We start from the raw sequence: 26,414 nt of genomic DNA, 5'->3' as shown, positions 1-26,414 counted from the left end.
TTCTGCTGCATTCTTTCTTCCATTAGCATATAGCACGATGGTGTCAGAAGACATCGAGACGGGATGCCGAGCAGCGAGCGGGATTACAAGGCATGTTCTCAGCAGCGGGGAGCGCGGAGTCTCCTGCCGCTCACCGCTCACTGCAGCCAAGCTTTACCTGAGTGGGCAGAGGAAACCCTCTGATGGCGTGGGGACAATGGAGTGACCCCTGCAAAAGCTCAGAGTCTCAGTCTACCGCAATAAATTCCAGATGGATTAAAAATGTAAACATAGGGGCTGGGCTGTGGCTCAGTGGTGGAGCGCTTGCCTAGCAGGTGTGAGGCACGGGGTTCAATCCTCAGCACCACATAAAAATAAAGGCATGTGTCCACTTATGACTAAAAAAATTTTAAAAAATGTAAATATGACTAATTTAGAAAAAAATTAAAATTATGAATATAAAAGACAAATAGGGCCATAAAAGACTATCAGTTTGTAGAGATGCTTTCGACAACATCTTAGAGCTGAGAGGTTCTAAACACATCATCAAAGGAAGAAAAGACATTTTATAAACATCTAAAAACAATGAAGAAAAACCGGTTTTCTTCTTCATTAATAGTCAAAGAATGTTTAACTAAAAGGAAATAGCATTCTCACACAAATTGATCAAACAAAATCAAAATGATAACATCCAGGTTGACAAGCGTCAGTGAGGTGACAGGCATGCATACACGAACACGAACACACACACACACACACACACACACACACACACACACACACAGCTTTCTGGAGAACATTTTGACAAAAATATTTCAGAGTAGCTTAAAAATATCCACGTACCGTACCTGCTGACCCATTTCTAAGAATTTATCCAAAGGAAGTAATGAGGAATAACAGGAAGAATTCAGCTGTGAATACATTTATGATGGCTTTGTCCATAATAACTTCCACGCTGGGTCTGACCTCGAGGTCTGACGGGTCACAGGGTAAATAAGTCACAGTAGTTTATGTGCTGGAATAAATGATGCCAGGGAATGATTTTATGGAACTCTGTTTCAAGAGACGGGAAATTACTTGATCAGCTGACGAGTGGACAATACAGCAGCATGCCTGGTGGTCCCAGTTTTGGATGGTAAAGTCCATATCCACATCTGGAACACAGAAAGTGCCTTGGGAAACCACACCCCAAATATTGGTAATGGTTACCCTGATATGTGGGGGGAAAAGGGACCAAGAAATTTCTCTAAAAATATTCTTGAATGTGTAAAAAATCCCAGGATGGGAACAGGAACAGGTGAAGAGAGCACAGCGGGGCATGGAGGCCCATGAAGGGGCCTGGCTGAGGCAGCGAGTGGACGCACCAGGAGGCATGCGCACAGCAAGCGCAGGCCTGGCCCCGGGCAAGGCCAGGGAGCAGCAAGCGCAGGCCTGGTGGCGGGAAGTCGGGGGGCAAGGCGGGCTTGGCAGATGGCAGGTGGTCCAGAATGGTTCTACTCCAAATAAAGACCGGAGCTGGAAAAAGTTCCACAATAATACACTACTAAGTAGATGAAAGCTCATCTAAAATGTCAAGAAACTAGATGTTCTAAAGAAAGACTCACTTGGAAAGTAAGCCACAGCTCCCAGAGCACTTCTTTAAAACGCGTTCAGCTGGGTGCAGCTGACCCGGGAGCAGCGCACACTGGAGGGGGACCCGGGCAACTCAGCGGGACCATCTCAAAATAAAAAACAGCGCTGGGGACGCCTAGTGCAAAGTGCCCTTGGTTCAGTACCTGGCACCAAAATAAATAAACATTTCATTTTAAAAATTTCAAGTTTTTTAACTATAGAAAGTAGTAATACAAGCTCAATTGATTTTCACCTTTTATCAAATATCTGCTCTTAGATTATTTCTTGCTCTGGCAAAACAAAGTTCATATTCTGCCACATGCAGAATTTATGTATTTGTTATTTCTATGCAGATTAGCTCCTGGAGAAGGGGACTTTAGACTATTGATCATGTACCTCGATACAGGCATATTTATTTATAAATTAAATATACCCGAGTCCTATCAAGCTAATTGGATATATAAATTATACAACCTAAAGGAGAAAAATTTTAAATATAGAACAAGTTGAAAATATACAGAAGTAGGGGCAGGCACAATGTAGCTGTATGAAGGCCTATAATCTCAGGAGGCTAAGGCAGCAGGATCTCATACTCAAGGCCAGCCTGGGTAACTTAGTCTCAAAATAAAAATGTAAAAAGGGAACCTGGGGATGTGGCTCAATGGTAGAGCACACTTGGTTTCAATCCCCAGTACTGGTAAAAAATCACTTTTATATACACATATATAGATACACACATATGTGTAATAAGTAAACAAGTCCAAGTACAATCTCTAACATGTTCCTCTGGTGTCCTGGTGGCCCTCCCAGCTGGGCACGCTGCTCTTTAGAGACCACTTCAGAAAGCTGGGGTTGTGTGAACAGAAACTGAGCAAACCACGTGGTGACAGCAGGCTTCCTGACAGATGGCACTCAGGTGGCTTGGATAGCGGATTCTTACCTGCTTCTGCTTCCTCAGCTCTCTAGCTTGGGTTAAGCCAGAAGGTCCACATGGAGAGTAGCCCTGCACTCTTGGGAAGTGACCCGTGTGCTAGTAACTTTTAAAGAGTAAAACCCTAGAGCAGACTTACTGCTGTCGTCAGTCCCCTGCCTGGGCTCTTGTCTCTGGTTACCATGCAAAATGACAACTTCCCCAGTGCTTGGCTTTGCTATTGCTCTTATGGCCCAAGTGGGCACACAAGCCCTTTCAGTGCAGGGGACATAACTTCTAATTACTATGAAAGGAAAAGAGGGGCTGGGTTGTGGTAGAGCTCTTGCCTAGCACTGGGTTCAATTCTCAGCACCACATGTAAATAAAATAAAGGTCCATTGACAACTAAAAAAAAAAAAAAAAAAAAGGCAAGAAGAATCACTAGAATTGTGAAAGTAGGTTAGGAACAGAAGCCTCACAAAATTGTTTTATAACAATGTTCCAAGTGCCTGACTTACCTAGATATTTGCATGCAGTTAATATTTACTGAGTTGTTTGTCGTCATGTCATTTAAACCTCAAAGCTAGTTCAAAAGAATGTTTTACAGCCTGAGAGATTAAGGAACTCAACCGCAGTCACATGGGGCAAAGGTAGAACTTGAACAAAGGTCTTCAAACTGTGTCCAGTGCTTACATGACAAAGTGCACTTGGGAGTCGTGTGCCCCCATCGCCTCCTTTGTTGGAAGACAGCACCTTCAGCTGGCACGGGAGACATGATCCATGACTCGAGGGCCTAGAGACAGGATCATGCTCTTGGGTAACAAGTAGCATGAGATGGGTGAGTGTAGCCCTCTCAAGTTGTCGTCTTGGGGAAATATCTCCCAAATCGCAGCAGGAAGTCATCATCCAAGAGTCTGCAGGGTTCAGCCCCAAAGAGCAAGTCTGAAATGACTGTCGAAGACGTCCAGCAGAATAAGCCAGCAGTTCCTCTTCCTGGCTACTGTTCCTGGAGAGGACCCTGACAGAGGCTGTCCAGAGGTGGTCCTGGCTTCCATTCCGGCTCCATAAACAACCTTCCCCACTTCCATAGAACTTTCCTAAACAGGAGACTCTTGGCTCAGTTCATGAGCACTCTGGTCTTTCTGGTAGTCAGGTTTCAAATGTAAATATGGCACCAGTCTTGCTTCACACAACCTGGAGTTTGCTCAGCAGGGGTATTTCTCCTAACGTTTGCCTCTCGTCTTCTGGACGAGGGTTTGGGGACTGCAAAGCAATGATCACCGAAACCACGGCACTCCCACCTGGGACCTGGGACCTCTTGAGCCTACCCTTGCCTTCCTTCTCACTACACTGAGCCTTCTAGAGGACATGGCATAAAACCAGCCAGCCACCAGCTGCCCTCTGCTTAATAGCTTTGCCATCCAGGGCATGACCCTGGGGTGACTGGCCCATGCCTCACAGGAGAGTCATCCTTTACAGCTGTGCCATTTAAGCAACCATTTAAAAAGGAACATGGCGCAATGCAGGTCTGCCTGGGATTCGAGCGTGGATGGGTGCTCCCGCCCCGAGCCAGGGCGACTTGCTGCCTCCCCACATTGCTTGGTCACCTGCCATCTGTGCAGTTGCTGCCAGCTGCTCCCCAGGTCTTTTCTGAACTGCATTCCCATTTCATGACCTATTTTTTCATCTGAATATTGATCATTTTTAGTTTGTACTGTTTTTTAAAAAACTCCACTCTAAATGATTTAAGTTATTTTGTGATATATATATATATATATATATATATATATATTAGATGCTGGTGGACCTTTATTTAGTTTATTCATTTATATGTGGTGCTGAGAACTGAACCCAGCACCTCACATGTGCAGGCAAGCACTCCACCTCTAAGCCATAACCCAGCCCTGACTTAACCCATTTTACACACGACATTCACCTGCTGGGTAGCTTTCTGTTTTTCTGGTGAGTCTCTACCCACTGGAATACTATTTGGTTTGTGCTATTGCCTGAATGTTTTTATCCTCTCCAAAGCATCCACATGTTGGAAACTGAGTCCCCAGTGTGACCAGCTGGGAGTTGGCACCTCTGGGAGTGCACAGGACGCTGGTGGCCACAGAAAGGGCTGGGAAGTGGCTCTGAGGATCCAGTGCTGGCACCTTGACCCGGACTGGCAGCCTCCAGAACGCGGAGAGTGACCTGGTTAGTCGGTGGTGCTGCCACAGCAGCACAGGAGACCAAGGCAGTCTCTAGCCTTTCTTCTTGTACTATGGTCATTTGATGTCAAATGGCTTCTCTTTGTTCCCCATGTTCGATCCACAAGCAGGGAACTTTTGTGAATACAATTCGAGGAGGAGACTCCTCTGGAGGAGGGGGTATGGGCCAGTGACAATTCTCTGCCTCAGGACCCAGAGCTCGCTCCTGTTCTTGACGAGGAACTGCAAACATCCTTCTGTGCAGCCACTTTGCTCACCTGCCACATTGGACTGCCCACCTCCAGCTGCTTCCTAGAGGCCAGAGGACCTGTCTTCAAGGTTACACTGTTTTGTGGGTGGTGATGGTACAGGGGATTGAACCTAGGGTGCCTTACCAGTGACCTATTCTTTTTCATTTTTAAATTTTGGGACAGGGTCTTGCTAAGTTGCTGAGGCTAACCTCAAACTTGCCATCCTCCTGCCTCAGCCTCCCGAGATGCTGGTAGTACAGTCATGCACCACCACACTCAGCTCAAGACCACATTGATTTTCGGCGCTCTTCTCCCCTGCATTATTCCACTAGTCTCCCACCCACAAGATGGCATGGATCGCTGGCAGCAGCGACGCACCATGGGCTCCAGCATTCCTGCACACTTACTGCGTACGTACGCTAAGAACACAAGGACTTGACTGATCTCCAAGCAGTTCATGTCCAAGGCTGTTTACAGTGAGCACTTCTGAAGTATGGGGTAATAGCTCCTGCTGGTCAAAGGTGCAGGACTGTTTCTGCTTTGTGACTATCCCAAGCTCAGTGTTCCTCTCCTACAACACACCCTGCCACATGCAGGTTCCTGCCACTGGTCCCGTGTTGTTCCCGTGGGACTCAGAGAAATGGGGACCTCACAAAAGCCAATGCAAAGCTCTTGATCCTACTTTTGCTGTGAAGAGCCAAGTCCTTTGCCTCTGACATGGTGTCTTGTGTACTCTGTGACATTCCATGAAACAGTAACAAGCTTACTCACTGACTAAAAAGTAGGGTAAAATCTCAGCCACTGCGTAGTTATTGACAGTCATCAATTAATTTCTTTTGGTAATAGCTAGCACTCAGGCACTATAACTTGATTAATAAATTTATTACTTTCATGATATATTACAAAAGATTATTCCAAAGATTTAGCCAATAACACTATAAAAACAAAAGCCCTTCTAATTCCTGTGAATTTATCTGTGTGTGTCCAAGTCCAGTAATAATTTCACTGTCTGTCTTAAGTACCAACAACACCAAGTCCAGGGCTCGGCGCCACGCCTCAATCTTTGGTGTGACACTGTCATAAACTCTTGGAACCTGCTCCAGTTTACCTGGAATATCTGCATTAAAAATTCCACTATTTAGTTTACTATATTCATTCAAGATATAAGCTGATGGCGAGCCAGAGCCTGCGGCATTATGCACGTGATGCTCGATGAAAGTGTGGGCTCCGAGCTCTGTGGAACATGTGGCCGCGTTGCACATGAGTGCTGAGAGGTATCTGCGCCATCCCTCTGCCAGGCGCTCAAGCACGGCTGGCCTGTACGCTGGCAGAGATGAGGCTAGCCAAGAGGAGGCGTTATGAAGCCACCCCGAACAGGTGTGGCCTCCTCTTCTCAGAGACTGCTCAGCAAGAATTCGAAGATGGCTAAGACACAAAAATTCAACCGCTCCACCTCCGAGGAGGACCTTCTCCTCCTTCAGAGCATGATGCAAACGATACGCACAGGTCCAGAACCTATCTTCTTTGGCATGTATCTGTGCGGTGACTGAGCTAGTGAGCACTGCTGTGACCAAATTAATCCCTTCCACTGTTACCAAGACTGGCATTCCGTCGTTCCCGCCTCTGACCTCCAGAGGAGTTCTCCAGGCTGTCACAGAGACGCCACTCCCCACACAGGCTGCACTCACTTGGGTAATGTAGGTGACGGGCACTGCTCCTGCAGCCTCGGCGAAGGCCTGCATCACGCCGCTGCCCACCGACCCCACCACCAGCCGCTTACTGTGCACACACTTTTCAGTCAAGGATTCAGATACACTTCCTTGCACCAGGATGAGGTTCACGTTGAACTGGGTCAACACCTGTAACACACGACTTGCCCACCGTTCTTCTGAGCTGTCTCTGGGAAGTTCCGTGCTATCTAACACTGTCTTAATGTTCGCAGACTTATTAAATCCCAGGTGGTGATAACTCTCTGTGAGGTCACCCTCAATGAGAACCACCTGGACAGGCTGATTCTCCAGTTCCTTGATCAGGGTTATACTAGCTGTTGACACGACAGTGACATACCCTGAACAAACACAAGAAAAAGTTTCAGGCACGCCTGGAAGACAGCAAGCGAAGACCCTAGAAACATCAAACACAAACGGCACCGTACAGTGGCCTTGTCGCACACACGCCTTCTGATACTGCAGCCGTGCTGCTGCTTCTACTAATTCCATGGTGCTGAGATCCCCGTGGCTCAAACCCACTGCCAACTCTACCAAATCACGGCATCTGTAGGTTTCGGGAGTAGCTGTGCTATGCTGTTCTAGAAACCCATCTGGTTTGCTTATCCAGAGACTATCATCTGCCTGGTTGAAATGCCTACTGAGGATTAGTGCTGATTTTCTAGAGCAGGTGTCTGTGTGCAGACTGCTCCTCAGAGCTTGTGATGCCTCTGTACCTGCTTTGACCTTTGCTGGAAGGTTGAAGAATTCAGGCAGTTTAACGGGTCTCCGAGAAGGACTGTACATGGTCAATGATTGAGAGGCAGCATCTTTGAAATCATGCTCTTCCTTTATCCCACCAGCACCTGCAGGGACTTGTAGAAAAGGACAGGAACCAACACGAGGTGTTTCAAGTCCAGAAATTGTCTTTGTGTTGTCTCCATGGCCAAAAACACTGTGGACCGGCACTTGAAGGGAAGCGACCTCCTCAATGCAAGAGTCCACGCCTTCTGACATCACCGAAGCTATTATGGACACGGGGACGCCCAGATGGAGACATTCTTCAGCAGCACTGCTCCAGGCCCCGACAAGAAACAAGAGAGTGCTGCTTCCAGTTTTATAGGTGTTGTTTTGTGCTTGGACTGCCTCCTTGAGAAGCTGCCCCACCGTGCTGCTCAAATCCAAACTTTCAAGGAGCCTCACCGTTGAGCTGATTAATACACTTTCAAGACAGTCCTCACTGGTAACGAATTTGGATGATTTCACTGGGCCTAGGAACGTTCTTCCTGTTTCTGCAAATGATGAAAGCTGCTGAAGTCCCACATGTCGTCTTTTGTTTACTGCCCTGCAAGCCATCACCACAAAGCAACATCTGCAAATAAAATAAAAACTTGGAAACTTACTTAGTGTGATTCATCATTTTGAAGAATACAGAAAGAAAAATAAGATATGGTCCCCCTGCTTTTGAAGTACCGTTTCTATTAAATGTGGTCAAAGTAATGTGCAGAAAAACACTAACAATAAAGGTTATGAAGACGCGGAGATGGTCACTCCTTTCAAAAGAGGCAACAGGCACTGTTTGCAGTAGGCAATCCCCAGAACGAGTCTTGAGGGACAACCTGAAAGAGTTAGCCAGGAGCCGGTGGCAGTGAACGTACATAGACATGACCAACCTGCCGTTCTGCGGGTCCAGTCAGCCTTGGAGCTAGGGGAGGATGCAGAGTCCAGTGGGAACCACATTTGACGAACCTCCCGTAGAGGAGTGTACCTGGACCAAGAAAGGCATAATGGGGCGGGAGCTGGGGCTGGTGGTACAGCGCTTGCCTAGCATGTGTGAGCCCTGGGTTCAATCCTCAGCACTCCATGTAAGTAAATAAAGGCCCATCAGCAACTAAAAAATTTTTTTTTAAAAAGGGCATAATATGCTAAGAAGCCTCGACTTGCTCCTGCAGTGGAAACACTGAAGTGTTTCAGGGTTAAGAGAGCTCCCCAGCTCAGTGTGGCTCGGCGGTAGAGTGCTTGCCTAACAGGCATGAAGCCCCGGCTCCAGTCCCCGGTACCCCAAAAGAAAAACAGGAACAACTAGATGTAGTGTTTGAAAGCTTGTACTACTTATTTTGTTTAGTCAGGGTCTGGCTAAGCTGCCCAGGCTGGTCATGAACCTGTGAACCTCCTGCTTCAGTCCCCCAAGTCACTGGGATTCCAGGTGTGTGCCACCACGCCATCTCCTGAAAGCTTGTATTTCTGTGTCTAGATCTCTGGGCTTGAACTCAGCTCTGCTGCTTACTTGGGTAGCCTGCAGCAACTTCAACATTTAACTACTCTGCCCCTCAGTCTGCACATCTGAAAATGGAACTAACCACAGCACCCACTTAACGGGTCATTGTGAGGACCGAGTATAATGCTCCCAACAGTGCTGTTCAAGGAGCCTCACTCTGGTGATGGCGATAATGGCGATGCTCTGGGTACATTACCATTCTGGAAACAGGTCAGCAGACTGGCTGCATGCCAGAAAGCAGGTAGAGAGGCCAATTAAGAACCTTCTGTAGTTATCTTCATGAGAAATGTGGAAGAGGGATGGAGGGAGGAGATGGATTTGGTTAAGGAAAAGAAGTGCTACTTACATGGAGTCTCAAGAGCAAGCAACTAGCTGGGCACAAGGTGGTGTGCCACCAGACAGCCTGTAATCCTAGTGGCCTGGGGGGATGAGGCAAGAGGACTGCAAGTTCAAAATCAGCCTCAGCAACTTAGTGAGGCCCTTAGTAACTCAGCAAGACCCTGTCTCTAATAAAAATATTTTAAAAGGCTGGGGATGTGGCTCAGTGGTTAAGCATCCCTGGGTTCAATCCCCAGTACAAAAAAAAAAAGGAAGCAACTGACTCTACGTAATATTCTGGAATTTGCACCCAAAATGAATTAATAGGAAGCTACAAGAGAATGACTTTAGCCCAATAAATAGAACTCTTAAAGTACTCCCTGAGAAGCCATCTATAAAACTACTGTACTGGGAGGCATGATCCCCAGTGACTTAAAGCTTGGAAGCCAAGTTCAGAGAAAATACCAAACTTGCCCTTTGCTCTAAGAATTTATGATATTTTGAATACTACTTTTTAATCACAATCTTTTAATCTCAAATACTGAAAAGCAAACAACTGAGATCCTGCCTTTCCTCCCACACTGGCCACAGCACTGGCATTCCTATCCTGCACTCCCTAACTCATCCTTGAAACGGAGGAGCACCACTCTGAGGCCACTCAAAAGCAGCTTCCTGCGAGCTTCTCAGGACCGAGGAGGAATGGAACAGCTTCGAACAGCCTGGATTCACTTTCAAGGCCCCTTTCATGAATTTTCAATTCTATGTAACAGCGATTTATGATACACTTAGGTGTATTACCAGATAGCATCATAATGTGTCAGAATAGACCCTAGGGCTCAACTTCAACCATCCTGAGGTCCATCCTGCCCCACAATGACCTCACCTTACCAGGTCTTGCTGTCTTACCTCCTGCTCCAATAATATCGGTTCACCACTTGCCTGGTTTAAATTCCACTCGTCATTATTACAGTCGCTCCCTTGCACAATGTTCTTAAATCCTTGCCCCTCTTTCATTTCATCTTACTTACCTTGTAAAGCTACTAATCTGGAAGAAATCTAACTCTGTCCACACCACACCTGCCCTGGTGCAGCTCACACACACGACCATGCTCACAGGTGTTATTTTAGGTTCATGGCCCCAAACCTCAAGTGGTCTTAAAAATGCCTCACAATATATTTCCCTAGTCTGTTTATCTTTTTTTTTTTTTTAATGGTTTCTGCTTTCTCTGTTTTATTTAAGAAAGGTTTTGTCTAAGTAGAAAATTTATTTTTCTATATTTCCTCTGAAAGCTTTATGGTTTTAAATTGAGCTGAAATTCATTTAACACAAACTGAACCATTTCAAAGTGTACAACTGGCATTTAATACTTCTGCAGTGCTGTACAACTATTAGTTTCAAAACATTTCATCCCCAAAGAAACCCTATAGCTGTGAAGCAGTCCCTCTGCTCCATTCTCTCACAGCTCCTGCCAATCACCAGTCTGCTTTCAGTCTCCATGGCTTTTCCATTCTCAACACTTTATAATAAACAGAATCATAAAATATGTGCTTCTCACTTAGCATATTTCTGAGGCTCATCCACACTATAGTATGTATCAGTGTTTATTCCTTTTTCATTGTTGAGTGACCTTCCTCTGAGCAATCACATTTTGCATATCCACTCCTCCAAGAATGCACATTTGAGTTCTTTCCATCTTTTGGCTACTAGGAATTGCGCTGCTATGAACACTCACGTGCAGGTGTGTGTATGAATAACCCTTTTCAATTCTTCTAGGTATAAACCTATGAGTGAACCAGCAGGTACTTTAAGGAAACACCAAACCATTTTCCATAGCAGAACATCATACCAGCAATGTACAAGGGTATTAGTTTTCTGGGGCTGCCCTATCAAATTATCACAAAGCACTGGGAGGCTCAAAACTACCCATTTATGTTCTCATGGTTCTGGAGGCAAGAATCCAAAACTGAGATGCTGGCAGGGCAGTGAGTCAACCCCTAGGGAAGACTCTTTCCCAGCTTCTAGTTACTCCTGGCACCTCTAATCTCTGCCTGTTTCAAATGACCTTTCTACAATCATGACACCAGTTGTTGGGCTTAGGGCCCATCCCAATCCAGTCTGACCTCATCTTCAGTGATTTCTCTACTCTCAAATAACATCACATTCTGGAATTCTGAAAGGACACGAAGTGTGCGTGCATACTATTCAATCAACAGGACACTCAACAATACTTTCTGGTTTTGTTTTAGTAAAATTAGACATTCCAGTGATACAGATGTCTCACTGGGCTTTTTGACCTGCACTTTCCCAGTGATGAATGATGATGGGGCATCTTTTCATGTGCTTTTTGGGCACTTGTAGTTTTTCTTTCCCCCAGTACTGGGGATTGAACCCAGGGGCACTCTATCATGGAGTTATACTCCCAGTCCTTTTTAGTTTTTATCTTGAGGCAGGGTTTCATTAAGTTGCAAAAGCTGGGCTTGAACTTGCCATTCTCCTGCCTCAGTCTCCTGAGAGTCACTGGGTTTACAAAGTATCCACTGCACCCAGCTTCCACTTATACATCTTAATGGAGAAATGTTTATCCAAATATTTCACCCATTTAAGAAGTTAGCTCTTCCTTTTCTTGTTGTTGAGTTATAAGAGTATTCTGGATACTAGACCCTTATCAAACAATAGTCAACACTGAATCAGTGGGCTCTGCATGATGGATCCAACTGTGGATGGAAAATACATGGGAAGACAATTCAATGAGTGAACAAGTACTTTTCTTGTTGCTTTCCTTAAAAATGCCTCGTAACAGCTATTTACGTGACATTTACATTTTATTAGATATAAGTAATCCCAGAGGTGATTTAAAGTATATGGGAGGATGAATGTAGGTTATATTCAAATGTTATGCCATTTTAGATAAGGGACTTACACATCTGTGGACTTTGGTACTCACAGGGGAGTCCTGGGACCAATCCCCCAAAGATGATGACAGACCACTGTATACAATTTGCAAATACACTCCCATCTGCAGACTGTTTTCTACATTGTTGATAACACACACAAGTTTTGAGTTTTGATGAAGTCTGTATTTTTTGTTGCTGTTGCTCAAGTGCTAGGTGCATATTTATCCACAGCCAAATCCAAGATCACATATATTCACCCCACCATCTCTTTCAGAGAGTTTTATAAATTCATCTCTTATAGTTTGTTGATCAATTTTGGGTTAATTTTGGGTTAATTTTTGTATACGGTGTTAGCAGAGGTCCAACTTCATCTTTTGCATGTAGATATCCAACTGGCACCATTTGTTGAAGAGATTCTTTTCCCCATTGAGTAGCCTTTGCACCTTAGTCAAAAACCAACTGGCCACAGATAAATGGGTTTATTTCTGGGTTCTCAATTCAATTCCACTGCCCCATGTTCATTTACTGCCAGTATGGTACTGACAACTGCAGCTTTGGAGTACATTCTGATGTCAGGAAGCGTGGGCTGCAAATTTGTTTTTTCTTTGTATTTATTCTTATAATTCATCTCAAACTGATTTTTGAAAATGGTGTGAAACATTGGTTGTTTTTTCCCTCATGAATATCCGGGTGCTCCAGAATGATTTGTTGAAAGGACAAGCTTAAAAAGACTGTTTTTGGGCTGGGATTACAGCTCAGTTGTCAGAGTGCTTGCCTAGCATACACAAGGCCCTGGGTTCAATTCCTAGTACCACAAATAAAAAACAAAACAACAATGATAAAAAAACCAGTTATTTTTTTGTTGTTCATTTTTAACACATTTGAGTCTGATATATGTAAGGCACTTAACAGGCATCGTAATACATCCCCCAGAGTATAAATACGAGGTGGGTACTATCATCGACCTTTAGTGATGTGGAAAGGAGGCATAATAATTAACATACACAGTCTCACTGCTAGTAAGTAAAGGGCTGTGGACTAAAACCCAGGTTTGTGCGATGCCCAAGTCCATACTATTAACTACCACACAGCGCTGCCTCTGGCTCCCCTCTACCCACTGTTTTCATGCCTCAGACCTCTACCTACTTCCAAGCTGTGTTAATACCCTGACTGGGCATAGGCCCACATCTTTTTAAGCTATCTGCTTATTGTCTCCTTTCTATACTGTTTGAACCACAAGGGTATTACTGTACAAATGGAAAAGAACTTAAAGGAAAAGAAAAAATCCACGAGCTATTCCAAATTTAGTGTGTGTTGAGTTTACATGAAAAAAGCTTCCCAAAGGCAGAAAATTAAAAAAGTAATCTACAAGCAAAATATCACATAAAACATATAAAAATAAATATTTACAAGAAACCTGTTTTAGCATTTGAAGAATCTACTCAAAGTTTGAGTAGTAATTTAAAAACAGAAACCAAATCCAGTCTAAGCATTTCTAACTTTGGAAGACCTTGATTATTATTTTAGAGAGGTTGCCAACGGGCTACCATTAACACAAAATAAAAGCTCAAAGCAGGACTTCCTCACCTTCTAAGAGGCTGGGCAAAGACAATGGAGGTGAAGGCCAAAGGGGTGATTCTGGGACGGCGAGAGTCTCCGGCGCCTTCACTGGGCGCTGTGCCCACTCAATCCATGCTGTCCTGCTGTGCATGCTGGCCTCCAGCCTCCGTGAGAGATGGACCTGCACACGTTTAACCAGGACTTTGAAATCAGAAGGTGTTTTCTTTTCACAAGGTCATGTCTAGCTTTGTATGGTACTCAGCTCAACACCGAGACGTGCTTCTCAGGAGCTGCATGGGTACAATCAGCCTTTCATCATCAAAACCAATGGTTTTCTCATCTCCAGTCTATTCCACGGCAGTCTAATCATATCATTCCACTGCATAAAAATCTCTCAGAAAGTCTGTACACCTCTGTCTGACACAGGACTCTCAAACTGAACTCCTCTCCCTTCACCCTGATGCCTGAAATCTTGCAAAGCTGCCCAAGTTACTGCTGCGAGAGGGTCACGGTGCTCACAAAGCCCCAGTGATGTGCACTTCCTCCCTTTCCCTTCTGACTCCATCGTACTTTGCTGGAGGCTCCATCCTGTTCCAGGAACATGCAAAGAGGCTCTCCACCTTAGTGTTTCTGTTCTAGTTGTTTCCCAATTCTGGAATACTCTTCACCAAGAAATTTACTGCTTCACCACCTTTAAAGATTATCTCAAATTTCCTTTTCAATGAAGTCTACCCTGTGCATCCTATTACTAACACAAACTTTTCCCACTACACCCTGGATGCACTGACACATACCTCCTTATAAAACAGTATGTAGTATACAGTTTACTTATCATTTATGAAATCTGTAGGAATATAATTTCTAGGCGAGCGATTTTAGTCATGGAAGTATCCCAAGTACCTAGAGCATTGCTGGACACTTTACTGCAGGCACTCAAGAATTATTTGGTAAATGATTTTCACATTTGCTATCCCAAATTTGAGTACAAACCTGAAACAAGAGAAAAAAGATGCCACTGTTAGTATTCTTCCAGCATGAACATAACTTTCATGATCAACCTTTGGAGTTGATCTGATTTCTATTTGGCACTGCCTTAGTTGTGATCCTTTAATTTCTTCTAAAGAGGGTTCAGAATTATCCTGAAAAAGTAAAAATAGAATTAGGTATTCCACTGCCAAGAAATACTTATCTTGGAAAATAAAGTCTTCTTAACATTGTGCTATAAAATCTACACTCAGACTTTTTAAGACCCCTCTTCCACCTTTGCTTAAAAGTCACATGACTGTGCCACAGAGCACATCCCATTTTCACTTTGTACATATCACTCTCTGTCTTGAATATCCTATCCTTTCTTCACCATCTTGAATGCTGTATCGCCTTCATGACCCAAGGCAAACGCCACATTTTGGATACAGCTTCCTCCAGTGCTGGAGGAGTCTGTCCTTTCTGTGATCCCAGGCACAGCCCCCTGTATTGCTGTCTATCTCATGCACTAATCATCTTTTATACTCTACATGCAATCTCTTTCAAACTCAGTAGCTGGCAGGCAACATGTGGAAAGCGTTAAATAAATCTGGTAGATGTAAGAGTATCTATTTTCCTAGATTGTTATCAGTATGAAAGTTCTATAGTGTAACCAAATGAGTGGCAGCTCTTTTTGAAGACTGAGTACATCCTAATCAAGACCTAGACACTGCAACCTAAGCCCTACCATTAAAAAACTTTTTTTTTTTTTTTTTTTTTTTTTAAGCTACGCGGTTCCAAACATAGAAGCCTAAATCGCACAGTGATGCAAAAGCAGGTTATCCTAGCTATCTGACGGTGTCCTTACCACTGGATCAAACCAGATGCGGGAGAGCCTGCACCTGGCATCGGGCTGAGCACAAGCACGTTCATTGTTCATTTCTAGATCTCAGAAATCCCTTTAAAATCAGAGCTGAGACGCAGCGCACGGCCGCAACGCGCCCAGGGCAATTCCAGGGCGTCTCGCACCCGCCTCGCCGGGCTCCGCCGGAGGCCGCACACGCCCTCCGGGGCGCAGGCCGCCCCCGCCGTGCTCCCACCCGGCTCCCCGCAACCAGCGGCCTCGGAAAGCGCGGTTCTCCCCGCGCCCACGTCCTCCCTCCGCCGGCGCCCAGACAGCGCCACGCACCTCGGATTCGCGCCCGCGGCCAACGCCGGAAACGCCCCCGTCCGTCCGCAGTTGCGCACGTGCGCAGCGGGCCGCCCAGTCGCTCGGGCATTTCCGTTTCACGGCCGCGAGAAGGCGAGGGCGCCACCCTATTGGTAGAGAATCAGGAGAGGGGGCGGGACTCAAGGGTTATCTTTCCGTCCATTGGATACAGTAACCGTCAATCAATACGCAGTTCGGATGGGCGGGGCCCGTGAGGCGAGGGCGGCCCTAGCAACGCGGGGGCTGAGCGGGCGACGCGGCGGGCGGAGCGACATGGTGAGCGGTTCCGGGCGGCCAGGGGGAGCTTCGGCCTAGGAGGTGGAGCCTCTGCTCCCTTCGTGCTCCGCGGGTGTGGCCGGGGTCCTTCCCGCAGCTCGCCCTGAGCGGCCCGCAGTCCCCCCCTTCGACCGCCCCGCCGCCGCCGCCGCCGCCGTGGGCTCGGTGTTGGACACCCATCGCTCTTCGGCCCGCGCAGTTGGGGCCAAGACCGAGGCCTCGGCCCCGGGAGGCTGGGGCCCTGGCTGTGGTGCGCTGCTGCGGGAGCCATCGCGGCTGCAGCTACTCGAGGCCAGAGGGTGCGACCCGCACCCGAGCAGTGCGGGTTTCGGGGCTCCTCCACTCGGAGCTGGAGACACGGGCCCTGGCGAGGCCGCAGGACCCGAGGGGGCACACAGCAGGAAGAGGCCCTCCCGGTCCTCGTTAGGCGGCGGCTGCTAGTTGGTCCAGCATCGCTGTCCAGATCTCTGGAGTAGTGTGTGGCCTGGAAAATGTGACTGTTCATTTTCCAGGCAGCTTGCCAGAACCAAGCGGGAAAGGATTCTTGTGCCCATCTAGTGTCCCCCCAAATAAATTTTGCCATGAAACATAAGCATATATGAAAGTTACTACTCCTTAGACTTAAGAGTGCTCCTCAGATATCCCCCCGAGGCCGACTGCATTCTGACACCACCACCACTCCCCCTTCTACCATGTCTCCTTTGCCTCTTCCCCTCTCAAAAGTCACTAATGTTAAGGATAAAACTAAGTGATAAAAAACCAGGCTTTCCACCAACTTCCTACCCAAAACACAACTTTAGCCAAGTGGCCACTGCCGAGGTCATTTTAATAGCAGGAAATAGGATCCTTCAATAAGTCATTAATTCAACTGTGCATCCATTATTCTAGTGCAGTTTATCTTTCACCCACATGTGTATTTTTTACAGGCATCTGACCACCACACAAGTTCAGAGAAAAGAGCAGGAAAAATTGAATTGAATGAAATGCAGAAGCAAGAAATTAAAGAGGCCTTCGACTTATTTGACGCTGACGGCTCCGGGACCATAGATGTGAAAGAATTGAAGGTCCTGAAATCATTTACAATTCTAAGACATTTCAAATGCCATGTTTGTGGGAATAGTCACTTTTAACAGTAGTCTTCTGAAAGCTTGAGAGCTTTAACAAAACAATATCTTTTTAAACGTTTAAGTCATGTTTTATACTCCAGGAATCCGAAACCCAGGTTGTAACAATACACTCTCTGTGTAACATACTCAGTTGGGTTGGAACCTGGGACTATTGACCTGTCTCTAGGTTAATGCTCCATCCCTGTTAAAAAATAGAGAAGCTGGGGCTGAGGTTGTGGCTCTGTGGTAGAGCACTTGCCTAACCTGTGTGAGACACTGGGTTTCATTCTCAGCACTGCATACAAATGAAAGAATAAAACAAAGGTTCATCAATACCTGAAAATATATTTTTAAAAATCTGTTGACTAATGAGTAATTGAAAAGCTCAGAGTGAGATCTTGGCATATTAAATCTTTTTCTTCCTACTCTAGATTGCATTGCGGGCCTTAGGATTTGAACCAAAGAAGGAAGAAGTCAAACAAATGATAGCTGAAATGGACAAAGAAGGAATTGGCACCATTAGTTTTGAAAATTTTTTTGCCATTATAAGTGTAAAAATGGTATAGTGATGATTTTGTTTTTTAAAGAAATACAAGCAGTGGCTTTCCAAATTTCAGGGCTGGAACAATCAGGTTTCATAGAAGAATTGGACCTGGATGTTTCAGGGTGGGTGGAATGCAGACAGATAGAAATAGCAAGATTAAAAACAAAAAACCGAAGGATGAATGATCTCGCTGATAAACGGAAGATGACACATAATGGGGGGTGGGAGGGAGGCAAGAATGGAGGAAGGAGGGACTGTATAGAGGGATAAGAGGGGTGGGAGGAGTGGGGGGAAGGAAAAAATAACAGAATGAATCAAACACCATTACCCTGTGTAAATATATGATTATACAAATGGTATGCCTCTACTTCATGTACAAACAGAAACAAGATGTATCCCATTTGTTTACAATAAAAATAAATTAAAAACAAAACAAAACAAAGTTCTCAGGTTGGTAATGACTGTCATGGAGGAAGGGGTTTGTCAGGAAATAATGAGGCTCTGTGGCAGGAGAGAGATAGAGGAGCTAGAATTTCAGAGCTTGTATTTGGCAGGAGTGTTTTGCAGGCATTGTTCTGTAAGCCTTGAGCCAAGCTCCCTGTCCTGCGGAGCTTTCGGAGCTTACGCCTTGGGTAATGGATCTGAGTTCTGAGGGCCAGTGTGGGGTGGTTTCTCGATCACCCTGGGCCTCTTCCTGCCTGGCTGTGTTCTGTACCTAAGCTCCCTTGAGGGCAGGGTGAGCACGTTGGGTGTTGTTAAAAGAGCTGTCTGGTACACTGGAGCTCTGTGTCCAAAGACTAGGAAGGGTCTGTTTGTAGAATATTGATTCTAACAACAGAATCACAGGCTAGTGACAGTTATTCCATATTTTTTAAAGAGTGAGAAAGATGAAAAAGAAGAAATATTGAAGGCTTTCAAATTATTTGATGATGACGATACTGGGAGAATAACACTAAGTAATATCAGGAGAGCTGCCAAGGAGCTCGGGGAGAATCTAACAGACGATGAACTGCAGGTGAATCTTGCTTGTTTTTTTAATTTGTGTGTAATCATAATTTTTATATAAAATGTTATATTCTGACTTTAGTTGTACATTAAAAATAAAATTTGATTTTGAGCATGTAATTGAATGTTCTGTCATCTTAGTAGATTTTATATATCATTTTGTCTTCTGTTTTATAGGAAATGCTTGATGAAGCTGATTGTGATGGGGATGGAGAAATAAATGAGGAAGAATTCTTGAGAATGATGAAAAAGACCACTTTTTAATGCTGTTCTGTCTTCTGGAAAGTTGTTAACAGATTCACATTTATTATATAATTCAGTAATGTAATATCTGAATGGATTCATTTTCAATTTTTAGTTTATATACACAGATTGGTCTTGGTGTCTATCTGTGTGAAAAGTTACGTGTTTCTACCAATGTTGTTATATCTGCCATACAAAGAAACAAAGAAAACATGACAGCTTTCTTGAGCCATGAATATAAGAGCAGTGTTAATTCCAACTGCTATTTTTAAAGTACAGGTTCCACAGACTTAGAATTTTCTTGAAGCCTATTGCAGTTGGCCCCATATCCATATAAATTTGGCAAACCATTACTTTATTCTTATTGTGCGACTAAAAAAAAGCTGATTAACATATTCTTTTTAATCACTTTTTCAAATATGTAAAATATTAAATAAAACTGGTTGGCACCTACATTATTTGCTAAATTTTCTTCTTATAGTTATTGCTATGGCTTGAATGTGTCTCATCCAAAAATTCAGGTATTGTCAGTGTGTTAGTATTAAGGGGTGGCCTCTGAGAGGGGAGTCGCCCTGAGGGATCGCCCTCCCCTGGGCACACACAGCCAGGGCTCTCACCAGGCCAAAGACTGGTGCCTCCATCTGGGACCTCCCAGCTCCGACTGCTGGACAGCAGCAGCGGGCAGGCCCTCAGGGGAGGTTGACCCCCGGGCCGCTTCGTGTGCCTAGGGGTGTATGAGAGGCTGGTGCGGGTGCCCTGCGGACATGCCTTTTGCTCATGTGCCTGCAAGAACGTCTGAAGTGGAAGAAACCCTCTGTGGGGCATGTCGCAGCGCTCTGGCTGTTGGCATCCAGGCTGTGCAACCCGCAGATTGAGAGCAGAGACTTCTTGGCTGTGGCTGCTATAGGGATGTCTTCCTGTGTGAGATCCGAGCCCACGTGGCTACATGTTCCAAATACCAGAACTATATCATGGGAGGTGTGAAGGCCACCACGAAGGATGCATCCCCTCAGCCAAGTAATGTCCCAAACCGTTATACCCTTCCTTGTCCTTACTGCCCCAGAAGAACTTGGGTCAGGAAGGACTTGTGGAGCTGCAAGTTACCCTACAGCACTGATACCAAATCTGTGGTCTGTCCAATATGTGCCCAGAGTCCTGGGGAGACCCGCGTCCCCAGCATGACTTCACAGAGCACATCCAGCACCAGCACCACGATGTTGAGGAAGAGGACATGATGAATCAGGTTGCAGCAGGGAGCATAGTTCTGCTTCCTCTCTCTGTTCTGGAGCTTCCATGACATGTTGGGTGTGAACCTTTGGCTCCTACACCTTAGCTCTACAACAGACCTGGAAACAAGCCATGGCACGGGGACAGGGCCACTTCTGATGAGGGAGCAGGTCCCGGGTCAGAGTCCTCTTTTCCTTGGGGTGGTCACCAAAGCTCTCTCCCCACTGTTAACCTTGTTTTGTCACCTGGTCTCGTGCCATGGGTCCTCAGTTACTTCCTGGAGCTTCGGGCGCCTTCCTGGAGGAAACTCCATCTTCCTCACCTCTCCATGTTCTTGCTTGGCGCTTATTCCTCCCATCCAGCCTTCATCTCTCAGGTCCTCGGAGCCAGCCAGGGCCTTTTTTGGGTCACAAATAGCACAATGAAACCAGCACCTCCTTGCCGTGTCTGAGGAGTATGAGCTTGGACGACAGGGCAGCAACCAGGGCTGAAACTCCTCTTCTGCGGTGCTGCGTGTGGGTGGGCATGGGCAGTTTGCACCCCATGAAACATTTCAGGAAACTTCCCGGGGTGCGTGTTCTGGGTTTTGCATGATTTGATGCTGGAAGTTTTATTAGAGATATTTTGCTATGCTTCTTAAGTGACTGCGTGGTGCCTCTAAAAAGGTATAACCATGGTTTTTAGTGGAGGTGTTTCTAGGTTAGGAAAGTTAAATAACATTTTTCTGTAAGAGGGGAAGAGGGTCAGCTAAGAGTGGGGAGGGCCATAGCTTTTTGGTTCCAATTTTCAAGCTAAGAAAGTATTTCCAGGTGACTGGGTCACATTTACCCTCTCTTTGGGAGCTTGTGTACATTGTTGTCCTGAAGAATGAGAAGGAGTCCTCAGGTGATTAAAAAGAAGAAGGTGTGGGGGCTCTGGTGGCTACTAGTTCTTTTGCTTTTTATTTGGTAACTTAGATTAAACTGAGCATTATTTTACTGTCACAAATGCTTTCTTTATGACACTTGTTTTAACATCGACATTGCTGTTTTAAAACCCTGCCTTTCTGCTGAGACAGAGGCAGAGGCTCACCCCATTGTCTTTTCCTACGAGACCCGCTGTCTGCAGGAACGGCTCCTCCTCTGATGAGCAGTTAACGAAAGCTGTGTGCTGGGACCCTGGTTCAGCAGCGGTTCAAGAAGCTCGGAGTTGAACGTACTTCATGAATATTAGTTACAAGGCTAAGAGCTGCCAGCCTGATGTATCAGAGCAGACCTCTGATGGACAAAAGGCTTGTGGATTAGGCCCATTCTTCAGGCTACACATTTCCAGGTTGAATATGACAGTTTTTTCCTGGTCAGTGGCCAAGGTTACAGGTGGCGCTAGGCCTGCACCCTATGCTGTGGGCCTCTTCCCACCCACCATGAAAGAGCAACTGCAATTGCCTATTAACCAGCAAAGACAGGGTCCCTGTGGGGCAATGTAATTTTTGTCTAATGTGTTATTACTTGGGAGGGCCTATGTGTTGAGGTCAGCTCCTCCCTGTGATTTCTGGGAACCGTTCACTCAAACCTCCCTGAACAGAGATCATCCCAGTAGATGTGTGGAGGGCGGTTTGATGAAACCTTCATTGAAGGGGGTTAAGAAGAGCACTCACATCTCATAGTGGACCAAGAAACTAATTTCCCTGAATTAACTGCACTTCATGTATTTCTAATAAGATTACTTTCTTTTCTAATAAGATTTACTTTCTTTCCAGAAAGTAAAATTTGTTATGTTCTGGCTTTTAAAAGGTAAAATATAAATAAATTTCTTAATTTGTCCAAAAATTTTTTTTCCTTATTAATTACCCCATCTGATGGGGCACAGTGGCACATGTCTGTCATCCCAGCAACTCAAGAGGCTGAGGCAAGTTCAAGGCCAGCCTGGGCAATTTAGTGAAATCTTGCATCAAAACTAAAAGTAAAATGGGCTGGGGATGTAGCTCAGTGGTAAAGTGCCCCTGGGTTCAACCTCCAATATTAAGAATAAATAAATAACTCTGTTATATTTTGTCATAGTAGCAAAAATAGTCTAAAATAGGCACAGATACCAGGAAAACAGGGGTCATGGAGAGTCATTTCAGAAATTGCTTAGCACATGAACTAAATCTTTGGCTTAGTGGTTTAGATAAGAATTGTCCCCCAAAAACTCATGTGTGAGACAATGCAAGAAAGCTGAAGAGGTGTTGGGCGTGGTGCACATGCTTGTAATCCCAGCAACTCAAGAGGCCAAGCAGGACAATCACACATGCAAAGCCAGCTGCACCTACTTAGCAAAGACCCAGTCTCAAAAAACGAAAAGGGCTGGGGATGTGGCACAGTGGTTAAGCACTGCTGGGTTCAACACCTGGCACCAAAAGAAAAAAAAGGAGATAAGAAAAAAGTTCACACGAAGGTCTGGGACTTGGACAGGAAGGAGTCATTAAATTAGAACCCTTTGAACTTGCCATGTGTATTTCTATGCATCCTTGTTAACAATTTAGGGCTAAATTTTTCACACATAAATCATTAGGTACACTTTTGTTTGGTCTAGAAGGAAATGCAATACAATTGGGACTTAAAGATAACATGAAAACACTTAAGAATGTTTATGTGCATAAGCCATTGAGTGTCAATAAAAGAAAACACATTCACCGAACAAAAGAGAAACCTTCAGTTTTCATTTCATTTGATCTAAAAGTGAACCAAGTGGCGTCATTAATGTTACATTTTCCACAAACTTAACTTGTTCCAAAGACTGCTGCTTTGTTTTCAGAAACAGTCTGCGTTGGACACGTGGCAATGCTTGCCCTTTGCAGGAGCCGAAGACTGAGCCTTTCTGCCCAGGACATCTCGGTATCAGAGTAGCCAGTGTATCCAGCCCTTCCCCTTCACTCAGTGGGGACGCAACAGAGCGGCTACAGGAGGGGTGCCAGTCCCCGTGACTGGCAGGTTCCACCCAGCACCTCTCCTGCTGCAGTGGGAGGGCCTTGTCCCCTGCACACGGGGACCAGCTGTAGCGGTGGGGCTGGGCATGTGCCAGTTCTGCAAGTGGTTGAGCAGAACAGAGGCGCACACGTGCTGCTTCTTGTGGATAAAAGCTTGGAGGATACTGCGGTGTACACTTCTCACTCATTTTCACTTCTGTGACTCTTGAGACTCCACTTTCTTCTCCATGAAAAAGTCAAACTGGCAGACAAGGCGGTCTCCTGCAGCCGGCTTTTGAACTCCAGCAGTGTTGTGAGAATGGCCTTGGGCCTGGAACCCTCCTCAGCAGAGCCTCCACCCCTGCTGGGCTCCACCGTCCTCCTCGTCGCCTTCCCTGTGTCCGAATGCACGTTAAGAGGCTCAGGGACCCCCATATACAGTGAGTAACTGATTAATGCGCTAATGGATCAGGGCAGAACGTGCTGCCCGGTACCCTGGGGATGGCATCCTGGGAAGGGACCCTGTGGCAGTTCCCTGGGCCAAGCACTGGGGGGCTAGAGGGTCCTTTTGGGGTTCAGGGGGTCTGGACTCCCAGCCCCCAGAAGGCATGTGCTTGGCCAGAGTAGGCAACTAGGGTGCTTCAAGGCAGAGGTGCAGCTCTGTCACGTGGACACAGGTGGGCATGGGGCTCCCTGGGGTGGGCTCCCCAGAGTGTGAGGTCCAGAGAGACTCCAGCCTCTGGAAGCACAGGCTGTTCCCGAGCTGCAGGGTGGGCGCTGCACCTGGAGCTGGGAGGGGCGGAGGCCCCACTGGCCCCCAGGGTCCTTCGTGGCTCCCTGCCGGGAAGAGGCGGCCAGAAGGGAGGTGGGGCCGAAGCACAGCAGCTGGCCTCCCTTCTCCCCATCTGGCTCCCACAGTCCCCCGACTGCCCTGGGCTGTCTGCTACGGGACAAGAACCCCTGCCTTCTCAGGTTGGACACAGAGGCAACCTGTCATGGTCGTGAGGACTCAGACACCCCCAGGGTCTGCAGGACAGTTGCTGGCCCCAGCCGGTGGCCGTTCCTCCTGGGAACTGAATTGCCAGGTTCCACCCTGGGCAGGCGGAATACGTCAGCTCCCAGGTCCCCACATGCTCCTTTCTCCCAGTCCTGGGGTGAGACCCCCACCCCCGGGAGCCCAGCCTGGGCTCTCTATCCTGAGGCCTGGCAAGCACCTCACCCTGGGGCAGCGAGACCCCCCGCAGGAGGGCCCTGCGCGGCCGGGTGCCCCTGCGGCTGCCCAGTGAGTGCAGCAGCTCTCGGGGCTTTGGGGCCTCGCAGGTAGTTCAGTGGGGTGGGGGGTGGGGGCCGAAGCCGCAGGGCCCTGCACCCCAGGCTCCTGCAACCGCAGGGCCTCCCGACACCTCCTGCCCTCCGCACGAGCACCTGCGGCCCAGACCGCGGAATTCAGCAAGGCGCCTCCTCCTTGGAGTGGCCCTGACATCCCGACCACGCGGAGCCCATCCCTGCGATGCGTAGACCCCTGGGGGCGCCCTTGGCGGCCACGCCCTCTCGCAGGTCCCGCCCCCACCACCCCGCTCCCGCCTGCGCGCTGGTACAGTAGGTGCCCTGGTCACCCGCCTTGGCCCGCGTCCTCCGGCGGGGAGCGCGGGCGTCGTGCTCCCTGCAGGCGGCGGGGCACGGGCCCCGACTAAGGAGCGGTCCACTCCGCGCGTCCAGGGGGCAGCCCGAGGACCCCGGCCCGTGGTCGTCCACTCTGGCGACCCCTCAGAGCCCCGCACCGGGCAGCAGGTAGCGAAGGTCCGGAGGTGGGCCAGGCGTGGGGGACCGAGAGAGCGCTGGGCGGGGGATGCCCAGAGTACAGGCGGGTCCTGCTGCCCCCGCTCCATCGCGCGGCCAAGACGGCAGCGGCCAAGAGCACCCGAGTCTCGGGACCATCCTCACTGCGAGGCCGCCTCCAGGACCCTGTAGGGTGCGGCATCCGCGCCCTCGGCCTGGTCCCCAGCCAAGCCCCCTCCTCCAAGGGCACAGTGCGGGCAGGTGAGCTGTTTCCACTGCTGTCCCTCCAATTATGCAGCAGGACGTTCCCAGCCTTCGCGACCCTCGGGCACCAGTCCATGATCAGCTCTGTCCAGAGACTGCTCTCGGGAAGGCGGACATGGTGTCAGCCGAGGCCCCGACCCGCCTCCACAGGGGCCCTCTGGACAAGCTGACGCCTTCCAGAACCGCCCGCCCGCTGGATGACTTGGTCTAAGGGGTGTGCCCCCAATGCCAGGCAGGACTTGGGAGTCTGCTGGGAGGCGGGGCTGGACGTGCCACCGCACACTTGTGGTCCTGGTCAGGGTCTTGGAGGGACAGCAGACTTCTGAAGAGGGACCGGTGGGGCAAGCTCCGGACCCGCAGCTTCCATGGCCAGGCAGAAAAGGCTGGCCTGGCTGGTGGCTGTGGGGAGCAGGCTCCCTATGGACAGCCGGCTCCAGGCACAGGCAAGGGGGCAAGTGCACCCCCAGCCCCTCATCCCCCAGGGGACGCTGGTTTGCCAGAGGACAGGCAGCCAGCCTGAGTGACTGACAGGCGAATGGCTGTGAGCCAGGGCTTCTGGCCTGGAGTCTACCTGGACCTCAGGCTCCAGGCCCCCTCCTCCAGGCCCCGTCCTCACCTGCCCCGAGGATCCATAGGCAGGGTTGTCTCCAGGATGAGGACCCTGCTGGACATTTGCCCAGGTGGACGGGATCCCTTTGTCCTTTTTCCAGCTTTGGGAGCTTCGAACACTAACACGGTGTTTTCCCCTTAGGGAGCGCCAGTAAGCTCAGCGGAGAAGAGGGTGAGGGTCATTGCTTGCAGCAGGTAAGAAGGGTCCTGGAGAAGTGCCCACACAGTGTCCCGGGACCAAGGAGCGGGGTGTCACTGGGGAGACCTGCGGAGGTCCTACTGCAGAGACCTGACCTGGCCCGGGGGGGGGGGGGGGGGGGGGGGGGGACGGGGGGGGACACTTCCCAGCACCTGCAGTTCAAGGCGAGCTTCTGCACAGGTGCAGGCTTACAAAGGGCAGGAGGACCACTGTGGGAGCAGAGTTCAGTCTACTGAGGTCGCAGTGGGCAGAGCCTCTGCTGGGGACCCTGACAGGTTTGGGCTGGGTCTAGAGTCCTCCTCTGAAGAGCCTCATCTGAAACAGAGAAACAGCTCTGAGCAGTCTTGGCAGCAGGCCGCCCCT

The 26,414-nt window shown here is 47.8% G+C and overlaps 2 protein-coding genes across 15 annotated transcripts; one reads left to right on the top strand and one right to left on the bottom strand.

Annotated features, from left to right (window-relative positions):
* Positions 1–5,809: 5,809 nt before the first annotated feature.
* Bbs12 (Bardet-Biedl syndrome 12) lies at positions 5,810–15,948 on the bottom strand. Of its 14 annotated transcripts, none has more exons than XM_047566397.1 (4): positions 15,853–15,948; positions 14,601–14,690; positions 13,728–13,990; positions 5,810–8,021 (listed from the first exon to the last, which is right to left on the bottom strand). In XM_047566397.1, the coding sequence occupies exon 4, from the start codon at positions 8,003–8,005 to the stop codon at positions 5,879–5,881; it is 2,127 nt and encodes a 708-aa protein (XP_047422353.1). In that variant the 5' UTR covers positions 8,006–8,021; positions 13,728–13,990; positions 14,601–14,690; positions 15,853–15,948; the 3' UTR covers positions 5,810–5,878. The 14 variants fall into 14 exon arrangements, 12 of the variants coding, with proteins under 12 accessions (XP_047422353.1, XP_047422348.1, XP_047422354.1 ...); XM_047566392.1 differs by having other exon boundaries at positions 13,728–13,881; XM_047566398.1 differs by lacking the exon at positions 15,853–15,948 and adding an exon at positions 15,532–15,834 and having other exon boundaries at positions 14,495–14,690.
* Positions 15,949–16,114: 166 nt separating this feature from the next.
* Positions 16,115–19,496, top strand: LOC124994465 (centrin-4-like). The gene is made up of 5 exons (XM_047566404.1): positions 16,115–16,149; positions 17,076–17,213; positions 17,687–17,815; positions 18,677–18,814; positions 18,982–19,496. Exons 1-5 carry the CDS (start codon positions 16,147–16,149, stop codon positions 19,066–19,068), a joined length of 495 nt encoding a protein of 164 aa, XP_047422360.1. The 5' UTR covers positions 16,115–16,146; the 3' UTR covers positions 19,069–19,496.
* Positions 19,497–26,414: the final 6,918 nt, after the last annotated feature.

This window comes from Sciurus carolinensis, chromosome 10 (assembly GCF_902686445.1).
Source record: "Sciurus carolinensis chromosome 10, mSciCar1.2, whole genome shotgun sequence".
NCBI classification, from domain to species: domain Eukaryota; kingdom Metazoa; phylum Chordata; class Mammalia; order Rodentia; family Sciuridae; genus Sciurus; species Sciurus carolinensis.
Note: the sequence above shows the minus strand (reverse complement) of the source record. Positions and strands in the feature narration are given on the sequence as shown.